The sequence below is a fragment of the Bactrocera neohumeralis genome, chromosome 4 (genome assembly GCF_024586455.1).
Source record: "Bactrocera neohumeralis isolate Rockhampton chromosome 4, APGP_CSIRO_Bneo_wtdbg2-racon-allhic-juicebox.fasta_v2, whole genome shotgun sequence".
In the NCBI taxonomy this organism is placed as follows: domain Eukaryota; kingdom Metazoa; phylum Arthropoda; class Insecta; order Diptera; family Tephritidae; genus Bactrocera; species Bactrocera neohumeralis.
This window is the reverse complement of record NC_065921.1, coordinates 77,135,612-77,159,645: the sequence shown is the minus strand read 5'-3', so window position 1 is coordinate 77,159,645 and position 24,034 is coordinate 77,135,612. Positions and strand designations below refer to the sequence as shown.

General features: G+C 34.3%; 2 protein-coding genes across 7 annotated transcripts in view; one reads left to right on the top strand and one right to left on the bottom strand.

Annotated features, from left to right (window-relative positions):
• Window positions 1–24,034, top strand: part of LOC126756146 (putative polypeptide N-acetylgalactosaminyltransferase 9) — a 524,546-nt gene that overhangs the window by 453,939 nt on the left and 46,573 nt on the right. The gene's annotated exons all lie outside the window — the stretch shown is intronic.
• LOC126756152 (imaginal disk growth factor 6) lies at window positions 11,780–16,622 on the bottom strand. Its single transcript, XM_050469004.1, has 3 exons — window positions 16,331–16,622; window positions 12,772–13,347; window positions 11,780–12,706 (listed from the first exon to the last, which is right to left on the bottom strand). The coding sequence occupies exons 1-3, from the start codon at window positions 16,458–16,460 to the stop codon at window positions 12,054–12,056; spliced, it is 1,359 nt and encodes a 452-aa protein (XP_050324961.1). The 5' UTR covers window positions 16,461–16,622; the 3' UTR covers window positions 11,780–12,053.

Genomic DNA, 24,034 nt, shown 5'->3' with positions numbered 1-24,034 from the left:
CGGTCGAATATTATTCAATATTGAATGCTGGTTCGCAACTTAGGTGATGGTGTTGCGAATAGTATGCTCAGTAGGCCGATCATATTAGCATAAACTAGACACGACTCACGCGTGATATGTCAAAAAAAAAAAACGTTTTCGAAAAAATTACCTTTCGTTTTGAATTTTACGTTCGTTTAGCAGCATAAATGCCTGTAATTCTCAAACGGTTTATAAAAACCATAAATTCTACAAAAACTAAACTTTGAAGTAATTTTTACAATAGTATAAAAGATAGCGTGACGAGAGACTACTCTGCCCTACGACATTTTAACTGAGCTCAATAATTTGAGTCTCCTATTTACTCCCTTTTCTATCCAAAGACAACTGCAGTCTATCTGCTTTACTCCATTGGGTTACCACGCCAGTCTAGGCTCATCCAACAAAGTGGATTAATTTCTGTGTGGGTATCTGACACTTGTCGTAGTTGCGTTGAATTGCTTTTCGCCGTCAACTAAACGTGCTCCGTGCTTTCGTTGTTTAAACTCGCTCGCATTTTGTACGCATTACGCCGACAGTGTTGCTAAATTTGGACACCATCTTCCCGCCACCGCAAAACCGTTAGTGCAAAATTCAGTGCGTGTTAGCATTGAAGGTTTTATTGGAAAACTTTTGGTGGCCGCCAACGCAAATGCGTGCGCCTATATGTGGCTGGCTATGTCTGTGTGTTAGTATCTGCGTTGTATTCTGTGTATGTGTATGTGTGAGTATGCGTGTGCTTTACATGCAAACGATGCTGTAGGTTAGTAACAACATGGCGAACATGCTTTGCAGCAACTAGGCAAAAAGGGTTCAGCATGTTAGGCGCCTGAGGAGCTGTTGCGCCTGCTGTTATGCTTCTATATGTGGGCTTAAGCAGTAAATGTTGCGCTACAATCCAACAACACTACGTACTTCATGCAGGGTTATGTAGTTAAGTGAATGTTGCTGTAGGCGATTAATGTGCTTCCGTTCAGTCGTGTAAATTGGATTATTCGGCATTTCATGTGCAGATCAGATATGCCTTGCTTATAAGTATGTACATATATGCAGCGTAAACAAAGCCATGTCAAATTGAAAATGGAACAAAAAATAAGCATAATGGCGTAAACATGACTAGTGTGAAATATGTATAAAAAAATATAACCTTAAAAACAAAAAAAAAAATTAAAACATAATTCATATATAATTTAAAAGGTTTAAAAAAATAATTTAAAACAAGAAAAAACGGCATAAAGGCGTCTAAAAAATCTTATACTGATTTTAGTTGGTCAATTTGTTTGGTAGCTATATAATATATTGGTCCGTTCAGCTCATTAGCCCATTTGGCATGGGCATTGGCATGGTCGTGACGAGGACTTGAGTTTGATTGGTCAGTTTGTATGGCTGCCATATGCTACATTTGTCCTTTCTGGATAATTTTCTGGTAGGTAATAGCAATTTCTTAGATAACAGTCTTTGCGAAATTCCGTGATAATACCTTGTCATATAAAAAAATTTTCCCTACAAGGACTTGAGTTTGATGGGTCAGTTTATATAGCAGCTATATGTTATGGTGCTCCGATCTGAACAGTTTCTTCGGAGATTATACCGCCGCCTCGTTCAATAATCTATACTAAATTTTATGGAGTTATCTTGTCAAATAAAAAAGTTTTCCCTACAAGGACTTGAGTTTGATCGGTCAGATTGTATGGCAGCTATATGTATGGTGGTCCGATCTGAACAGTTTCTTCGGAGATTATACCGCTTTCTCGTGCAATAATCTATATCAAAATTTATGTAGATACCTCGTCAAATAAAAAAGTTTTCCCTACAAGGACTTGAGTTTGATGGGTCAGTTTATATAGCAGCTATATGTAATGGTGGTCCGATCTGAACAGTTTCTTTGGAGATTATACCGCCGCCTCGTGCAATAATCTGTACTAAATTTTATGGAGTTATCTTGTCAAATAAAAAAGTTTTCCCTACAAGGACTTGAGTTTGATCGGTCAGATTGTATGGCAGCTATATGCTATAGTTGTCCGATATCGACGATTCGGAAAAATAAATAGTTTCTTGAAGGGAAAAGAACGTTTGCGGAGTTTCATGACGGTATCTCAAAAACTGTGGGACTAGTTCACGTATATATAGAGAGCCAGACGAACATGGCGATTTGAAAGTAACCAAAACATCCACCTTCAGAACAGCCGCAAAAAGGGCAATCAGTATATATATAATTTAGGGATTAGAAGAAAGTGTCGTACGATGTCAACCATTTTTGGTACCATATCACATATCATACTCTCATCAAGGTTCGCACCAAGTAAACTCTATAGCTGAGCTATGAGGAAATCATACTTGACAAATGCTTTCTTAACCCAAAATGTGCTGGATTTCACACTGATAAACCGACAAAATGTCTTGAAGCAATCATAAATCTGCTTCGCCAATTTAGTTCGATGGTAGGTACCAGTTACTTTTATGGCTGACTGGCTATCGTTATATATAAAATCCATGAATGGTTCTTCCACAATTCCGGTCGTTTTCGGCGGGTGTTTTCACCCATAGGCCTCAATATGGCCAAATAGAGCTCTTTATTGACCATCTGTCCCTCCGGTACAGAGTCATTATTCAACAAAACACAAATATCGAAAAAAAAAACAATGAGCATCACCTTGACTATTGAGTAGCTTTGGCGTGATTTATTTGGTTTCGGCTCGTTTTTTCCCCTCCATTACGATGAAAGTTGACTTGTTTGCTTGTCAAACTCATAAACCCATGTCTCATTGGTAGTTATAGTGTTCTCCATAAATGTAGGCACGGAACTCGCACGATCAGGCATGTCCAAAGAGACCTGTTGATGATACTCTTATTGAAAAAAATTTATTTATCGGGACAAGTCGAGCAAGAACGCGCTTCATACCCAAAATATCCAGCAAAATCATTCGAACAGATTTGCTTAATTACAATTTCCGGGTCCTTTTTAACACAATCGTTCAATCAAGCTCATGAATATTGTGTAGTTTAATGCATAAAATTTAGTCTAATAACAGCAGCTCTACCAAACTGTACCAAAAATACGTCGTAAATACCTTATAAATGAGTTAAAAGCTCAAACTAACTTTATTTCGAATCCTTTAAGAATATTCCAAACCAAAATACTAATTTCTGCAGCCCGATATGTTGCATTTTTGCACCCTTATACAAGTGAAACATTGCGGATTTGAAGTGAATATTAATAAAAGTTATTAACACACGCTCTCAAGTCACTCAATCTAGTTGCTAGTGCGAAATAGCTACCGAAACAAAACATTTATCAAATTTGTGGCAACAATTTGAGAAATTACTGTTATGATTTGTAAATTATACTCCAAATACAACTGTATATTCATAGACATGTACTTTCATGCAACTGCATATTCATAGTTATGTATACAGTTACAGTCATTAAAGTTACTTTTCTTGGTAGCAGCAACTGTGCTGCATATTACTACCGCATGCTGAATGAAATAATATTTTAGCTGCAACAACAGACTGCAACATCAAAGACGTATTCTTCTACAAAGCTCTTTACTCATATAAATATACATATATATTGCAAAAATACATTTGGCAACACCGCATTGTTACTGCTACTAAAAATTGTGTTTACTTGAAGCATACATCTAGGCTGATGCTGAAATTTACATACATCCAGGCGCCATTGTTTATTGCACATGCATATACATTTATATGTGTTTTTGTGTGTATTTGTGCTTTCAAAAACAATGCAGTCCTTCTTGCTACAGTTTTTCTTGCACTCATGCGTCGCAACACTCTCGCTAAATGACTTGTAAGCAGCTCTGTGTACATACATATGTGTGTCTGCGTATGCATGGCTGTGTGCATTGGTCTGGTAATTTCAACATTACTGCCACAGCGTATAATGTTTATGTGATTGCATAAATGCCGACATGTGGGCCGTTCCGACAAGCTAATAAATGCCCCAATGGGTTGAGGCTTGCGCAGCAGAATGCCGGTATCAGAAGAAAACGATGTACGTAAGTCTAGTGGAGTGCTCATACAATGGCAGAGAGCTCAAGTGTGTGGCTTGTGAAAATAAAACAAAAACCGAAAAAGTAATGTGAGTACTTCAGCGAGAACAATAAATGTTCGTAGTTGTTGCCTTGTTTTTGCTTTACTTTTTTCCTTAATTTTCTGTCTTTGAAACTGTACTTATGTCGGCATTTATTATTTAGGTTGCTTTTCATTTAAGTGCTACAATTTTAAATATTAATTTTCACTTGGCAAGCAATTTCATTTAAAGAAGGTTTTTTCTGTTTAAAGGAAGCTTTTTAAAGTTTTTTTCTGTTTAAATGAAGCTCTTTAAAAATGAAAAGGTTTCAATAATAACAATTTCAAAAGTTTAAAACAATAATTTAAGCTTCAGAACTGAACAAAGTGTTGCTTTTATTGTCATTTCTTATTGATGAAAAGTAACTAGATATGATTATCACTGACTACAAATGATATCCTAAGGTGAAAATCATGATTTTCGTCTTCGTCTTAGAGCTTACTGAAAGCTCATGATATGCCGAAAAGACTTTTCTTCAAAAGATTCTGGTAAAACTAAATTGTTTTAAACGTATACAAGTTACTACTGACGTGTTAAAACCTTAAAGCAATATTTTCTGTAAAAAGATGAAAGCTCTTCTAAAAAAGATGAAAGCTCTTCTATAAAAAGATGAAAGCTCTTTTACAAAAATGTGAAAGCTTTCCAAAATCTGAAGTCTTGAAAACGCTCCAGCACAAAAATATATACGGAATAGATATTTCAACTTACTAAGCGTTCTCATTAGACTTCTCACTGACATCATAAATAAAATTCAAAAATTTTAACGAACTACAATTAATGAAATTACGTAATCTGGACTTCTATAAAACTAGAATTGCATTAAGCTTATAAGTATCATAATAAAAAATAAATAAATTATATATAATTAACTCAGCGTGTAAGCTGTATTTCTGTTGCAAGAAGAGATGAAAGCTAAGCACTTTAAGCGTGAAAGCTCCAAAACGCTTTACCTAAATATTCTCCAAATGACGAATGCAGTATATAACTACTAGTATTGTTGTTTTTATAACAAGGTGAAAGCTTTGCTCAAACGAAGGGAAAGCTTCGAAAAGCCTTAGCAAAAGTCACATACGAAATGGCTTTGTCAAAAAAGCTTTGTTAATGAAACTAACTCAGCGCTTTATATTACATTTTTATGGTACAAATATATGAAAGCTTAACACTTTAAGCGTAAAAGCTTCAAAAAGCTCTCAGTATCATCAAATACTTTCCATGTGATGAATGCATTATATTACTGCTGATATTGTTGTTTCTATAACTAAATGAAAGTTTTGTACAATTGAGGTGAAAGCTTCTAACGTACAAATATATGAAAGCTTAGCACTTTTAGCGTGAAAGCTCGAAAAAGATCTACCTCAAATATTTTCCAAATGACGAATGCAGTATATAACTGCTAGTATTGTTGTTTCTGTAACAAGATAAAAGCTTTGCACCATTGAGGTGAAAGCTTGAAAAGCTCTAGCCTGTGTGTAGTATACTAAAATAGCAAAAAATTAAAAAAAAAATAAAAGAGTTTGTTCAAAAACTATAGTGTTTTACTACGGGTGATTCTGAGGAATATATTGAAATAATGTATTGAAGTAACGCTGCCAATTTTTCAGGTTGCCAGCTTTCTGAAATTTCACTCTACTCTACTGAATATTTTTTTATTCGTATTCCAATTGCAAATAAAATTAAAAATTTGATAATTTATAAGCCACTCACCAGGAGCTGTCAGTTATTAGAATGTAGCGTTGCCTACTATATGTATAAGATTTGTTCACTAAAGAATATTTGTGTCACATTTCATTTTAGCTTAAAAGTATTTAACAATTCACTCCCACTCTACGCCAGAAATATTTGATTCGCCACCACTGTGCTCAAAGCAAATTAATTAACATCACTCATACGCCCGCGTGGCCTCCAACAATGCGTGTTATTCGCTCCGCTTCCATTATTACTAAACACTTAATTAATGTACAAGCGCTTTTGTTGTTGTCACTTTACTGCCAGCTTCAAGTATATTTCAGTAATTTATTACAGTCGAATTTGAGAAAAAAAATTTTATTTATAATTTGTTTGCTGCCTTCTTTGTTAACAGCCAGGAACTCCTTTGACTATATACGCTCTCGCTATATCTCCCTTCTCTACTTCTACTCCTAGTTGCTTCCATATAAATCAAGTGAAATGTTTTTGGTGTTCACTTGCCGCATAATTGGCATAATTATGCAGTAAGGCAAGCGGAAAAAACGAAAAAAGATTTTGAAGAAAAATAAAATGTAAAGAGAATTGAAGGCGAATTTTTGCTACTAAGTACATGTATATCTACAAATATATATATATATATATCTATGTATGCATCCAAATATTCACGTCGCTTTGTGTCAATTTCTCCGCAGCTAATAATTCATTTGCTGTCTGTTAATATAAACATATAGAACAATTGTAAAGCGTGAGGCAAAATGGCAACAATACCTCATTCAGGCATTCTAATAGCTGTCTTTGTGGAATGTGAAATTTGCGCAAATATTTTGGCTGGAAATAAACATGTCCTTTTGAGACATTCTACACTCCATACCGGCTTGTAATTTTCTACGTGACAAGGGTCGCCAGGCATTTGTTTGCGCGCTTGATATTGTAATTAAAATCTCTTGAATTTTTCAACTGAAAGCATGATGGCAAGGGTGGCATAAGCAAGTGAAAACATTCGTTGAATTTATGATACAATTAAAATTAAATTGTTTAACTTCGAATGTTTTTTCAATGATTTCTGGTTTGAAGTAATTTTTAAACATTATTTACATATGAAATTTAAAACTTAAAAGCTGTTAAGACGAAGAGCAAATGAAATCTTTTACATATAAATTATTTTGAGAAAAAAAAAATTAATAATATATTTTTTTTAGTAACTAAACTATTTTTGTAAATGGCAGACTTTTACAAGCATCACTCTTAAGGTAAGCTTTTAGTATTTTCAGATTTTACCGCTACGCTAGAAGCTTTTTATTTACGTGAATAAATTATTACAAATTACTGACTTTTGTTTACAAAACAGCTTTCGTGATAAGAGTTTCGAGAGCTTTTTAAATTTTTAACAACTTTAATAAAATTTGTATAATAAACATAGATCATAAAATATGTATGGACGAAATTTTTCGCTTCCGAAAAGCTTCATAGAAAGTTCAATACTACAAAGCTTTACAAAATTCTAAGCTTAGTCGCGATTAGGTCTTTCAGTTATTTGAATACACAAAGTTATATGATCTCCATCATTTCATTGGCTGTAAGAGCTTTTTTCTACAAACAGAAAGAACTATGAAAGGGGAAAAAACTTTAAAGCTTTTTGTGTGTCTATAATTTTAATCGCACTTAAGCTCTAAAGTTATGTGATCAAAGAAAATAATATGAGTTCCACTATTTGGCGTTAGAAAAGCTCTCTTCAGCAAAAAAACTTAATAGTTTCAGTGAAAAGTTATTCTAAATTGAATACTAGATAAGTACGGTATTTAGCCAGCATTTGTTTCAAAGCTTTTCAATAAATAAATAATATCAACTTAATTTAAACAGAAATACGCTTTTTCGAAAAGCATGCTGAAAAAACTTCAAAGCTCTTTAAGAGTTGTATAGTTAATTTTAATATTCTAAAGAGCTTTTTTGAACAAACAAACTTAACAATTTCAGTGGAAAAATCGTGTTTTTGGAATTTTTGCTCACACTTGCATTAAAGCTTTACAGTAAATATTAAAATAATTATAAAATATCAACTTTACTTAAGTAAAAATAAGCTTTACAAAAAGCTCAACAGAAACTCCAAAGCTTCGAAAGTTTATTTATTCTTTATCTAGGACGCGCTGAAACCCTTCTATTATTTAAACAAACAAATTAATATTTTACGGCTATACAACCGGTTCGAAGAGCTTTTTTCAACAAACAACCTTAACGATTCCAGTGTAAAAATACTACAAATTTTGAAAATCTTTCACGAAAAATTCTTCAGAGCTTTAAAGCTCTCTAATTTAAACAGTTTTGTCGAATTTGTGGTTAAATGACGACAAGGAGTTTTTGTTTCAAAAACTCAAGTTCAAAGCTCTTTCCTATTAAGCTCCAAAAAAGCTGACAACCCAATAAGTATATGAAAGCTTTATATACGTAACTTCTCTTCTTTATTTTTACAACTTTTGTGTATTTTACAAACTGATCGAAGGTTAAGCCTTCAGTATGAAAATCTGCGTATAATTCTGAATAATAGTTTTGTATATTTTATCTTCTCGAATATATTCAACATGACACTAAATATCTTGCTAAGAGAATCTGGGTACTAATTCAGGGGAGGTATGTGTGCGAAGGAGTCGCTGGAGAAGAGTTGCTGTGTGCTTTTTTATGGATGGATCAAAACTTGCTCCTCGCTCCCCGTTGGTGGAAGATCATACTGTCGGGAACTTCTCATCAGCTCCAGTTTTAGGCTTCCTGATCACTGCAGCGTCTTCAAAGCGGAGGTGCCTGCCATAAAAGTAGCAGTAGATCTAATGCCCCTTAGCGTAGCCTGCTTCAGAGTGGTGGCTATCCATACCGATAGCAAACCAGCCTTGAGTTCTCTAACTATGCGCTCAAAACTTGTGAAAGGATGTCTAGACTCCTTATCTCTCGAATCGAGCTATTTTATAATTAGACTGGCTTGGGAGCCTGGTGAGCGCAGTACTGCAGGGAACTGTAAGTTTAATCAGCATGCTAGGATAGGCACTACCATCTCATTAACCGCGCTATGGGAACGGGTAGGAGCCCTTTTGACCTCTTGCAGTTCGTTTTGACTGTTGGCCGAAGGCTGATATGCAACTAGAGGAGTTTTTCGCATGCTTTTATAAGGAACTGTACACAACAGTCTAAGTAAGTCAAAGCTGAGGTATCAGCTATCTTACCTATCCTTCCCTATCACTTGTTTCATATGAAGTAAAAATCACTTTAAATTTGTAATGTCTATTTTTGTATAACCTTTAAATTAGAAAGGTTATGTTTCAACACATTATTCTCTTACTGAGTATTTTAAAATTTTATTTTGTTTCTACAAACTGAAAACCACTAGAACAACATTTTAATGAACATATTTGACAATACTCCCTTAAACAATAAGACGTTGCATGTCCAAGCCACATTCTTCTTTTTACAATTCCAAATCGTCTAAAGGTATGCTTCTAATTTAACAACGCCACGTTTCAGCAAAAAACTGAATGGTCTACCACACTTAAAGTGAAGCAAATTTCCACACAAATTACGCCAACCCATAACACCGTCAACACCGCGGCGTTTAATCATAATAAATTTTCACTCGAACAAAAGCCTGATGGCTATAAAAAAAACAACAACAAAACTAACAACAATAGTTGTAAAACGAAATGCCGGAAATAGGTTCCTGTATCCGCATCCGCTTTGCATTAGGGTCATGTGACCGCGCACTCTGCTTATATAATAAAAAGTATAACCGAAACGTGCAGATTCGAGCTTGTTGCGGCGCACAACTCGCAGCTCGTAAAAATGGCGGTCGGAGCAATAAAAATAAAAAGCAGCAAAAATAAATAAATACAGCAAGATATACAGCGCTGCAGATATATCCTTCAAAAGATATACGTGCAACTGTGATGTGCGCTTATAAATTTATATATTTGTGTAACATTTTGTTGTTGTTTGTTTCACCTTTCAGTGGCGGTGATAAATTTAACCCTGACACGGCGTGCACCTGGTCTGCTGCCCCGCACGCTCGGGTGCCCGCCTGAGTTCATGCTTCGGCGCGTTCAATGCGCTTATATATATATATATGTGTGTGTGTGTGTGTGTGTGTGCCGCCCACCTGAGTGGCGGAATTTTCGTTTTGCCGTTTTGCTGCTCTTCAGCTGCTCTCCACTCGTTGTTGGAGTGTGTCTGCACTTTACGGCTTGCCTTGCCACATTGTACCGCCGCATTTACGCTTGCCAGCACATTGCGCTTGCCTGGCGCGTATTTTTCACTTTTTCGCTATTTATTTGGCAAGTGCGAATTGCTGCTTTTGTTCGCGCCACTTTCAGCTATTCCATTAAAGTTATTTATTTGATTTTGCGTTTGTGTGTGTGTGAGAGATCTTTCTCATTTATTTACTACTGATAATAGACTACTTTTAGGCGTCAAGAGTGCAATGTGCATTAACACGTGCGTGTGGGTGTGTGCGTCTACATGCAAAAAGATACTTGCATTTGGAACTTACTGCGTAGATTTCGTATGCAGGAAAATATTGCAGTAGAAAAAGAGCATTCCGGCTAACAGTTTTTTGTACTTCGTTTCTATTTCCGTTTTTTTTTAATGAAATTTTATAACTAAATACATCTGGTAACTTTCTCATATTTTCTTTAACAGCTCTATTCTGACATTTGAGCTATTCTTGGGTTGATAATACCTTGTAAATTAAAAAAAAAAATTTAACTTTCCATACAAGGACATGAGTTCGATCGGTCAGTTTGTATGACAGCTATATGTTAGGGTGATCCGATCTGAACAATATTTTCAGAGATTATGCCTATGTATTAGCCAATAATATATTCCAGATTTTATGAAGATATATTGTCAAATAAAAAACTTTTCCATACAAGAACTTGAGTTTAATTGATCAGTTTGTATGGCAGCTATATGTTAGGGTGGTTCGATCTGAACAATTTCTCTAGACATCGTAGCGCTGTCTTAAATAATAATCTGTGTAAAATTTCGTGAAAATATATTGACAAATAAAAAAGTTTTCTATACAAAGACTTTAGTGCAATTGATCAGTTTGTATGGCAGCTATATGTTAGGGTAGTCCGATCTGAACAGGTGTTTTGGAAATTGTGGCGATGCTTTTAATACTATTCTGTGGCAAATTTTGTTAAGATATATTAACAAATAAAAAACTTTTCCATACAAGAACTTCAGTTTGATTGATCAGTTTGTATGGCAGCTATATGTTAGGGTGATCCGATCTAAACAATTTCTCTAGACATCGTAGCGCTGTGTTAAATAATAATCTGTGTAAAATTTGGTGAAGATATATTGACAAATAAAAGAGTTTTCTATAGAAAGACTTGAGAATGATGATCAGTTTGTATGACAGCTATATGCTATAGTTATCCGATCTGAAAATTTTTTCTGGAAATTGTAGCTATGACGAAGATAATAATCTGTGTCAAATTTTTTGATGATATCTTGTCAAATAAAAAAGTTTTCCCTACACGAGCTTATGTTAGATCGTTCAGTTTCTATGGCAGCTATATGCTAAAGACTTCCTATATGAGCAGTTTCCATAAGTAAATAACTTCTTGATGAGAAAAGGGCGTGGGAAAAATGCCAAGTCGATATCTCAAAAACTGAGGGACTAGTTCACATATATACAGAGGGACAGATCAACATGACTAAATAGATCCAGCTCGTTGGCTGACCATTTATATATACATATATACTTTATAAAATCCCCAACGTTTTCATTTGTGTGTTTGCGGACCTTGAACCAACGTAACACAATCTCTTTTACCATACTGAGTTTTAAATGAAATGTGCCTTGAGATCTTCAATATAATAGAAGGACATTTGATTAAGGTTTTACAAGGACTCCATTTTAATAACGGTATTTCCATAGTCAGAGCTCTGAACCTAAACGTTATATATTCCTAACTTAACAAATGAAACACCAACAAGTGTCATAACATATTATCAAAGAATTATTATTGCAAAACTCCTCTCGGAAACTCTCAGCTGTGGACTCAGTAAAAGTTCTCTTAACAATAAAGTGCGCAACTTAAAACTAGAAATATATAAAAATTCAGAAAAAAAGTTATTGAATAACAAATTTGCAATTATAAAATTTTTCAATTCTTTTACTCATTCAAATATAAACATGCAAAAATGTGAAGTCGTGAAAAGTCAAAAAGAAAAATATCATCGAGTCATGTGAATTGCGCACCGCTCACGCTTAGTTCACCAAGCGGTATTTGATGGCACGCAGTATGGGATATTTATCGCCAGTGCAGGAACCACGGAAGTCATCGAATGACAAATCAAACAGTGCCACGCCACCCAAATTGAATTGACGCACATAGCCGGCCTTCTCAGCTGCGGTGTCGGGATCTTCATAGCCCACCCACAAGCCATGACCGCTGCTCTTCTCGTCCGAGCGGTAGGCATAATTGCCTGTGCGGCGTGTTGGATCGCCGACCTTGGTCAATGCCAAATTGGCACCTTTGCCATAGGCATTGTTGGTGTTCGGCAACAGAGCGCACACTTCGGGCCAGCTGTAAAGACCTTTGATTTGTGTGTTTGGTCCAGCGGGTGCTTCATTCTCAACCTTGGCGACAGGTGGCACGCCAGTCTCGCCAGAGTCATCGGTCAACTTCCAAACACGGCCATATGTGGGTACGCCCACATTCAATTTGGAGGCGGGGCAATTGTTACGCAACCAATATTGTGCTTGGTAGTGTACATTGAATTGGGGATTGCGTTCGGGTAGATCGAACAGTGGCGCAGGCAGATCGGCAACTTCGGGATTGCGTTCGGGTGTGTAGAAATCAAAGGCGCCCAAGTTTACAAAGTCCAAGTAGTTAACAATAGCGGGCACATCATAGAACACTGTCGGTAAAGTAAAAAAATATTTATGAAAGTTGTTTAAAATTCTCAAAATAAATCGAACTTACGCGACGAGTTCACATTGGGCAGCACAGTGGTCGAGAGCAACAGACTGTCCGGACGGAATTCATTTTTGACATCACGCAACAAAGCGGTGAACTGTTCCTTATGTTCCTCAGACTTTTCATCCACAATGTGATCGCCAGAGAAGACCTTCTTGAAACCCTTCCACAAGCTACCCAAACCGCCGTGCACCTTCTTTGGTTTGTTTTTAGGGAACTGCCAGGCAACATCGAGTCCATCGAAACCATAGGTCTTCACCAAAGCATAGATGGTGTTAATGAAACGCGCACGTCCAGCTGGGTTCTCCAACAATTCGAGATATTTGTTTGGCAAGTCTTTGGCATCTTCGCTGGTCTCAATATCCTTATCACCGCCCAAACCAAGCAACACCTTCAAGGTTGGGTATTTGCGCTTTAGACGTGTAACGGTGCGGTATAGACCTTTACCCAAATCCAAGTCTAAGTTTTGATTGAGCGAGACGGCTTTGTGCGAATCGCGTTCAATGCCTGCCCAACCGTAGACAAGGTAGTCGCAGAACTGCAGCGCCGGTTCAAGATCATCAATTATAAGTTTACCGAGACCTGAAAGAGAATAGAAGTGGGAGAGATTAAAATTTTAAACTTCAGCTAATTAGCAAATCAATAGCAATTTTAAATAATATTAAGATGATATTAAACAATATTTGATTTTCCATGAACCATCTTCATCAATTTGCAAAGTTCAATAGAGACTTAATTCACACACTTCATCCAGTCCTTGAACTGCAAAGCTCCTAGATATCCAGGCCGAGTAATAGATAAGGCCGTTCATAAAGAGAATATATGTTTCATCCTTACTTCCCTGCTCTTTCTGTTATCTTTATACTGTCTAAGCGACTCTCCAGTAAGTTGTGACCTGTGGCTTGGCCAACAATCATTCTTAAGTCTTTTCGAGACCCTGTGAGTAAAGTGAGCTTGAGAGTTTTGTTTCAGCTCTCTTGCACATGATCTTGATGTTTCTGTATGCGCCTAAGGCATTACTTCATAACTTGATCCATCAAGCCGCTACATTTACTACAACCTTGCTTCTAAGGACATTCTTTGACGTATTGCCTTAAGTCCATTGCCGCCTGACTATCGACATATAGTTAGAGAAACTAATTACAAATATGAATTTCTGCTCATTATAAGATATACAGTGGTATATGGTACTGGATATTAGCGAGCGAAGTGGAGAAAACTGTCAGCGAGGTTTGTCATTAATTGTTGATGAGAAACTAATAATGTTATAACGTAAAAAATGAAGTAGAAAGCATGGAGAAAAGGAAAGTTGGCAAGAATTGTTATTTTGAGGGCTATCGATAGCTATCGTTCTTTAGGATGATGGACAAATTGCGGATAATTGCCATATGAGTGTGAACTCATAAAGAGATACAATTCATAATTTGGAATATTTTTTGAACAATTTCGCCGACGTCATTATAATGCTTTCAAAGTTCTTGCTTAAATAAAAATTATACAGTGAGTATATAGAAGTAAAATCGTCGCCTTAAATAGGTACAAGTCTTCGCTTACTTGCGCTAGGGATGCCGTCTGAGATATCTGAGTTCCAAACCATGACCTACATATAATAGGTTGTCAAAAAAGTCTTGCGGTATTTTCGCTAGTTGGCAATGAAAGCGCGTAGTTCTAGTTTTATTCGTCGCATCGGGTCATGCTATACCTTTTTGGAAAGCTCATTTCACGCGCTAACACGTGTTTGATTGATTGTCGTTTCTTTTAAGTCGTTTGTGAGTTATAGCGTCGCAAACATAGAGCAAAATAAAGAGAATATACGGCATATTTTACAGTACTACTACGATAAAGGAAAAAATGCATCTCAAGCCGCCAATATAATTTGTGCAGTTTATGGACCCGATACAGTTTCCAATTCCACCGCACAACGATGGTTTCAACGTTTTCGTTCTGGTGTAGAGGTGGTCGAAGATGCGCCACGCTCCGGAAGGCCTGTCGTCGAAAATTGCGATAAAATCGTTGAATTGGTCGAAAGAGACCGGCATAGTAGCAGCCGTAGCATCGGTCAAGAGCTGGGCATGAGTCATCAACAATTTATTTCAATTTCAATAAAAAAAAATTTCAATAAAAGATACCGCAAGACTTTTTTGACAACGCATTATAATGTCATTATAGAAATTGGTAAGTTTGTGAGTCTAAGAGACATAGATTAAACTCAAAATTCTTTATTTATAATCAACTACTTACATATGTATATGGATATTGGCATGTAGCGGCTGTCTCTAGCTACAGAACAGCATTTAGGTTTCGTGTGCAGGAGACAGTTTTATTAAGAACATAAGCCTGCGAGTGGTACAAAGCCATCAAAGACGGTCGAGAAATCGTTGAAGACTTCGTTCTAGATGTCCTTCGACCTCTTCAACTGATGAAAATATTAAAAAGCCGAAGAATGTGGTGGTTGATAATCGTCAGGCAAGAGTTAGAGAGATCGCAAGAGAAGTCGACATCTCTCGCGAGTCTGTTCGAATAATTTTGGTATGAAACGCGTTCTTGCTCAACTCGTCTCGATAAAGCATAATTTTTTTCCAAAAAACAGTACCATAAACAGGTCTCTTTTTACAAGCTTAATCGTATGAATTCCGATCCCACTTTCATGGAGATCACTATAACTCCCCATGAGGCATGTTTTTATGAGTTTAACATGGAAAGTAATCAACAATCATCGGAGTGGAACCCGTTTTCAGTAGATAGATGATATAGTATAATCCCATCCCAAAAACTGTTTAAGAAAAGTGTTTCGAGAACTGAAAATACCATCTAGTTGGGATTACTTTAAAGGCAATAAAATAAATAATAACGAATAATAAGATATTTTAAGTTGTATTTCAATTTTCTGGTACCTTTTTGTTTAGTTTTTTATCCCTCTTTATCTTATATATTTTTTCGATTGAAAATGGTTAAACAGTTGACAACCTTTCGACATATGTATGTATATATCATTCTTTGTATGCTGTATTTACACATGGTATTCTATTTATTTAATTATACTTAAGTATGCCCATAATTTTCCCTTCGATTTCATAAATTTTACTTGATAATAGTCGAAGTTTCTACACTGTGTAATTTTTACTGTCATATAATTCAATTGAAACTTCATAGAAATATGCAATTCTTAGAAACTCTTCATTCCTCAGCTTAGTGCCTCCTCACACCGCTTATCTTTCAACCGGGTCAGCAAGTCAACACAGTGCTTCTGCTGTTTATGATAATTACTATTTACTATATTTCCAGTTTTTTCCACATATGTATACACACACACCCACACAAGCGACCGGTGCTTTTTCTCGCTTAACGGAAATTAAGCACAAATGATTACTAAATACTGAATTTACACTTAACACACAGCTAAATCAGTTTCAGTCAACTTTTTTGTGGTTTTCACTTAATTGAAACCACAAACTTCTATTTCGTAAACACTTCAGCTCTCCTAAGCAGCATTTCTAGTCAATTTTCTATTACGCAACATTCACCGTTTCTAATAAAAATCTGTTTATACAAGCCCCTTACTCACCCTCCTTAACGAAACTCGATGAATCGTAATAGCAGACCATATGTTTCTTGGGTCCAGCCGGTACCGCGCTGCCCACTTTGTTGGCCAAAGTGGCGGCAATGAAAAGTGAAAATACCAGAAGGATTTTCATGTTCAAAGCCCTACACAAAACACTAATAATGTGTTGAGTAAAAATAAAACAAAAACAACAAGCAAATACACGCACACAGAATCTTAAATGAGTTGTGAGTTGAAGCCGCTTTCAGTTGCGATCTTCACTAAGCTTCGTCCAAACAGTAACTGATCGTGCAAAGCGCTGAGCGCAGGCTGGAAGGCCAGTTGAAATTGAAAACGGAATGACAAATTGCCAGCGATAATGAAAAAAAAACACAAAAACATTTATGTAGTTATATACCGACTAATGCAACAACAATACATAACATATGTGTGACCGGTAGTTTGTAGATCGAAAAGTCTCGGGCTGGAGCATGAACGTCAGCACAGATTCGCTGCTATTGTTGTTTTTATTGGCGCCTATGATGGTCTCATATACATATAGATATATATATATTCATATTTTTTGTGTTTTCACATTTTGCTATGTGGTGATGTATTTAAGTATGTAAATTTTTGTCAAAATTCCACGTATGAGCTTATTAAATATTTCTTTCGTTTTCCTTTTTCTGTTTTTATTTTCATTTTTTATACTTTTTATATTTTACTATTTTTTTGTTTGTGATATTGGTATTATGTTTTCTACTTTATATTCCACTTTTGAAGTTTCGCTTATCACCTTTTAGCTTGGCCCGTCAGTCATCTTTGTTTGTCCCATCAATTAGCGAAATGTTGGGAGCGTCACGGCTGCCCAATTGTTTATGTGAAGCTCGGCCGCTTAATATCGAAAAATTTTTATATGTATGTTAAAATCGCCAGTGTAACCCTTGCAAATATTTACTTTGTTGAAGGCTTTGAGACTACTAAAAATGTATGTTTGTCAGTAGATAACCAAAAATACGCTTTTAACTGATTTCATTTCACAACAATTTGGCAAGCTGCTTGCCAAGTTTAAATTTATTCGACTAAAAGGCTCTCAGGCTGTTTAAAAAGAATGAAGCTATGAGAAACTATGATTAAAATCCCATAAGTAGCTTTAATTTTTCACTAAACAACATTTCGAGTTTCAAAGCAAAAACATTGGAACGAGGTCTGGACACAAATTTTCGACGAAACGGCATTGTAGGGTTGCCAACCGTACACTTATTATACTTAATAAAAGAATTGAAAGATTACACTTTGCAAATGTGAGAGCCTCAAAAGATAAACAACCAAAGAGTTACTTCTTCATAGGGTTGCTATTAAGAATAAAAACAAATATTAGGGTGGGTAAAAAAATATTACATTTTTTGTTTGGTACTCTGAAAAATATGTGCTTTGACACTTCTACGAAAGTCGCTAAACGTATAAGCTCATATTTGTAGCGAGAATGTCGTACTTCTTACAGCTTTTTTCTTATTATCCGATAGAAAAATTCATATCACGCTTTCGACTACTTGAAAAAATATCTCGTTTCGTAGGTTTTGTAGAAAATTATGTTTCGAAAAATCTTCTACAATTTTTTTCGTTTTCGTGTACCTATGTACTTGTAAGAGTAACAAGCGAAAAAAATATTTTTTTATTTTTTAGAGCCACCCTAATAAATATTTCATAACTTTGGCAAATATTTAAGTATATTTTAAATCATTTTTTATGCATTCATTTGTGTTGAATATTAAAAGGTGAAAAAGGGAAAGCCAGCGAAAGAAAATTTAAATAGAAAAAATTATAAAATTTAAATTTAAATTCTCTTTTCGCTTGATATCCCCCTTTTTTTCTTTAATATCCAACACAAATATATATATAAAAATGATTTCACATACACTTAAATATTTATCAAAGTTGTAAAATATATATATATATATTAGGGTGGGAAAAAATATTTTTTGGTTTTTAAATTTAAAATTCTTTTTCGCTTCGAAAATTTTAAATTATAATTTTTTAACCACACTAATTTGTAGAATATATTTGAAAAATTTTTATAATTGGAATCGTTTTCTATATGTATTTATTTGCAAATATTAGCAAAAAAATGTTTTGTCTTCGACACCGCCTTTCCGAACTTTTTCTAAAATTTCGAAGAGACACACCCTAACTATATCCAACTGAACTAAAATTTGTGTGAAAATTATGGAATCACCTATTTGATAATCTTTTGTGAGATTTTGGAAATTTTACTCCAAAACTTTCACTGAAAATTTTTTGGACCTCACTAATGTACACATATATATAATACACATAAACTGCTAGAATATGCGGTAAAGTCTATCTTCTTCATAATTTTCTATGTGGTTAGCATTGTTTTATTTTAAAAAATTAAATAAGTTTAATTAGCTTCAGTGTCACCCTAATGTGTGTATATCAATTTATATATACAAAATTCAACTTTAAATTTGATTAAAAATTAATGGGTTTATAAGGGAAATTATTCGGTAAACTTTTTAAAGATTTTAAATGTACATATATCTTAAAGTATTGCCATAGGGCTACCATCTAACTTCAAAATTGCAAATTATATATAGTGAATATACAAATAAAGCGAAAACGGTTTGAGCAAACTTTGAATCTTGTCTAACTAAGAACAGATAATATGTTATACGTACACATTTCCATCTCTCTTTTTAGAAGTCTATGATTTTTGTCCTATATCAATGATAATTTCTAAGGATGAATAGACATCAAATCGAGCAGTGTAGCGATCTATTAAATAAACATTTTATAAAATAATAATTTTGATAAAAATTTTTAAAAACAAAAGTTTTGAATCAATTTCGTAAACATTTGGCATTCTAATTCTTAAAAAATATTCGACGTGTTTTAAAAACTGTTTAGAGCCTGTCTTATATGATCTATGTATAAATTTAGCCTATATAGTTTTTTGTGTTAGAAAATTTTTAATAAATATTAATACTGAATATATTAGATTAAACCTTACATACATTTCATGTTCTTGTTTTTTCAAACTTTTGAAAGAAATCATCTTAAACAACCTCATAAATTGAGATAGGAAGTGATAATTTCCATAATTACTAGTTTTCATTTGATAAATTGCCACCATGCCTAGACTTGAGTGAGCATTTAAATGTTTACATGCTTAATTAGGTAAATGAAAAGTACATTCAGTACATACTTATATACATATTTTTCTCACATTCTGAAACTTTTTTCTAAACAAAGCAAGCTAGGCTGTAGCAATTTCAACGATGCCTCTGCTCCTAAGTTTTTCAACTTGCTACGAGTACTATAATTATCTTCATATCACTTGTGAGCTCATATGTTTGTATATAACTATACATAAAATATCAAATACACATACATATTCATATATATATATATAAATATGCAGATATATAAACACTTCAATATACATTTAAATATATAGAGCACACTGTCTGCCTCTGCGCCTCTTCATGCTGATAAAGTAGTATCGCCAACGTCGCAAAGTGTCAACATTTATTATTTGACCCCAACGACTGATTAACTAAGCAAGATCTGTTTATTCTAAATGTAAATCACTTTGTGTGTCCATACATATGTATGCTAACCTACCCGATAGTAAATTTATTAGCTGTCATTTAAGCGGATAGTTCCAAGATGAAGTAGTGAGCAGCAATTATTACCAGCTTCACAAGTAAAAAAGATTTCTTATAAGAAGCTGATTTATTTTATGAATAATTATTTAGGAGATTGTACCGGTGCCGTTGCCGTTAGACATGTCAGTTTTCCTAAAGAAAACTCAGCAAATAAAAAAGTGTTCAAACGAGACTTTGATTTTGATTGTTCAGTTTGTATGGCGCTTACACTGTATGGAGCTTACACTGTTGCCTTGGACAATAACCATTTTCAAATAAAAAGGTTTTCCTTATAAGGCCTCGATTCTGTTCGTTCAGTTTGTATGGCAGTTGTATGCTCTAGTAGACTGTTACCAGCAACTTCGACAACTGAGCAGCTTCTTGGGGAGTTCAGAATGTGTGCCAAATCTCAGACCGAGCCGAGAGTATTGTTTGCGTATACGAGTGTACAGACGGACATGATTAAATAGGATCTGTAGAAAAACTATAACATTTTTGTTTTAATTTATACTTCTTGTAAATGATCAGCTCTTGAAACATCGGTCTGAGATTTTAGTTATATTTTTCGTAGTAAACTTCATTATATTAAAAAAAAAAAAGTTGAATTGTTGTGCCTCCAATTTAGTGGCGACTCTGAGATATATGATTATTTTTCATTAAAAGCCTATGTTCATACCCATATTGTAATATTTTATTTATCTCAACAATTTTATAACAATTCTGCAAACAGGTGGCAACTCTGTTCAAATATAATTTTTAATTGAAGCTCTTATCGGCCCATTTTTATATACATATATTACTAATTTAATTTATTCATCTATATTTTTTTAAAAAAGTGTCAACCTTCCCAATTTTTTTTTTAACAGTAAACTTTTTAGAACTTATACAATTGTTTGATTAAACTTACAATTGTCTTGAAAAAATTTTTAACAGGTGGCAACTCTTCTAAAGATATTTTTTTAACTTCAAACTTTTGGAACTTATGCGATTGTTTGATTGAACTTTTGTCTTGGAAAACTTTCTTAACATATGGCAACCTTTTGAAATTTTGTTTTCTTTAAAATTTTCGAATATCACTCAATCGTTGAAACTATTTTTCAATAGAAGCGCTTTTCGGGCCATTTTTCATAACAATAACAATATTACAATATTCCATTGTTATTAATTTATATAATTTTTTTTTTAAAGTGGTAACCCACCAAAAAAAAATTTTTTTTAACTATAAACTTTTTGATACTTATACAATTATTTGATTGAACCCCAAACTGTTTTGGAAAAAAATTTAAACAGGTGGCAACCCTCTTAAAAATATTTTCTTAACTGCGAACTTTTTGGAATTTATACAATTGCTTGGCTGAACTTACAATTGTCATGAAAAAAAATTTAACAGGTGGCAACCTTTAAATTTTGTTTTCCTCAAACTACTCGAATATTATACTCAATCATTGCAGCAAAAAAAAATATTGTATGTATTAATTTGTATAATATTTGGATGGAACACTATAAGTCGGTTCTGTTCACTAGCACTACGAGTACGATATGTTAGCAACAGTAGCAACATTTTCAGAGTTTCTAAGACCTCGAGAATTTTCTAGAATTCTGAATCATTATGGCTGTAACAGATTAGTAACTGTTTCTCAGAATTCCAGAAAATCGACGAGGTTTTGGTTAAGATAAGGAATTGTGAGAAACAGATACTAATCTGTTAAAAAATTCTAGAAAAGTTCTAGTTTTGGTAATTCTTCAAATTTTTTTTTCCTTCGCTTTTTTGTTGATCAGTTGCTTGTTTTGAGAAATAAATGTAAAAAAATTAAGAAGAAAATAAATTGAGCCTATGCAAAAGTTATGTGGAAAGAATAAATCGATTTCAAAATAAATATTTTCTAAAGAAACATGTCTTAAATATTTCTTCGAAATTTTAAATATGTACATCGAAGAAAATACTATACATACTTATACTCGTATATTGATGAATATTAAATCAAATATTGAGATAAAAAAAGCTAGCTCAAGAATGAAAACACAATGAAAAATAAGCTTAATCTTTAGTTGGTGACAAATAAAAAACAGTTAAATGGAAATTATTTCTTAATATATTTGTATACATGCTCCAATACGTATAAGTACATACTGAATATGTATGTATATTTGGTATAAAAAATTTTTAACTTACTATATGTATAAGTATATACTTTTGATAAACTATTAGCATTTGAGTGGCTCTCAGTTCTTTAGCATTTGGCTCAATACACATTAACCACAATAAATCAATATGATATGACATTCATATGTACGGACACTCATTCCTATTCACACATTTTTCAGCATGCGCACAATATTTATACCTAAATGTATACCTATTTAGCTTATAGTTGTAGAAATACCTACCAGACTGCCTCCACTCAATATTTGCCTAACCTTTTTGTCATTACTCTGCAAACACTCGAATAAATTACATATGTGCTCGTGTGTATGTCTGTATGTATAAATAATGCGCCGAGTTATTTATGATTGCCATTGTAGTTTGATTGTTATTGGTGTTATATTTACCCACACACATATGTATGTAAATAGTTAGGTGGTTATGTGCCTGCTTACATAAATAAATGGTTGTGCATATCACATTGATGTATTGTGTGCTAAATGTTTGTTTAGGACAAACATAATAGACAATCAGTCAATGTACGAAACAATCGAATTGTATTTGCCAATATTTAGGGTATTTACAATATTTCTCTGATTGTTGTTCTGACTATTTCGGTATGAAGGAATTTTCAATAAATACTTTGAAAAAGTATCATAATCGTAAATTATATGACACATTCGGCCGTTTTGCGTTAAGTTCCAGCTTAACTATAGAATTTAGGTTAAGTTCCTCAAATCTATGTATAAAATTTCAATACTACAAAAGCTTTCAGATGTATGCCAAATTCTGATTTTAGAGTGTTACAACGCCTATTTTTTCAAACAACCCCTATTTTTCTGAATAGCTATAGGAGAAGAGTTTTGGAATATCTCCGTATTTCATTGCAGTACCCTATCACACAGGTGTACTAAGGAAAATCCAAGTATTTTGGTAACTTTTTTTGTTTGCATGTTACTTTCCCAAATAACCTACATTTTTTCTATAAGAAGAAAATTTTAAATTTACCCTTATTGAACTCGACTACTCTGTCAAAGGGACTATTAGTGATTGATTCTAGTTATTAGATAATTTCACAGAGCTATTATAATAGCACAGATAATAACCCTCGATGTGCAGCAGCCAGCTCATGCTTGCTCTCATTTCCCCGAGGCGTTGTCTAAGGGTCAACATCTATCGTAGTTCTAATGCCGGCTCCTTCACTCCTTGTTACTAAAGTACAGGGACCGTAACAAGATTCTCAAGTCACTGGCTGACGCATTTGGGGCAAAGAGACGTTCCTGGCAACACGCAAGGCAATCGTCAGACCGATCATTAACTACGCAGTCTATATGGTCATTTAGGTACAGCAAAACCCAGATTGAGAAGTTAGAGATCTGCCTGAACACCGTACCCCGAACTATAACCAAATGTCTGCCATCACATGTCTACATAGCGTGACACGTATGCTCCCTCTTAAGAAGCATAATACACTTCCCTCCAAGCAGTTTCTGCTCGGTTATTTTCACAGAATCCATTCCTGTAATCACTTGCTTGAAGCGGATCCGCCTCCTAAGAACATTAGTAGAACCTTTCTTCAATATGTCGATGAACTGCAATAATATTCCGACCAAATTTCGAAGGCGATCAACTTCCAACAGATACTGAACGCCATTCAGAGTAAATCTATTAACACTTTCATCGATTCCCTACCAGTGAGTGGTACACTTCAAGCCCAAACACCACCAGTATTAGAACTAGACCTGAAGTAGCCGCGTCAAACCACAGTAACCCTTGCGTAACTTCGTTCTGTATAATGTAGCATGCAAATTCCTACTTATTCAGAATAGACCTTGAGATACAAAATCAATATCCTTCATATAATGAGTTAACGCATGGCACTAATCCCCTCCTTGCATGCCCAATAAAACCAACTCA

Coding starts and splice junctions, on each gene's coding strand:
- LOC126756152 (XM_050469004.1), bottom strand. CDS start 16,460: ATGAAAATCCTTCTGGTATTTTCACTTTTCATTGCCGCCACTTTGGCC. Junction 13,348..16,330: donor ATCGAGTTTCGTTAAGGAGG/GTGAGTAAGGGG, acceptor ATTCTCTTTCAG/GTCTCGGTAAACTTATAATT. Junction 12,707..12,771: donor GCCCAATGTGAACTCGTCGC/GTAAGTTCGATT, acceptor CTTTACCGACAG/TGTTCTATGATGTGCCCGCT.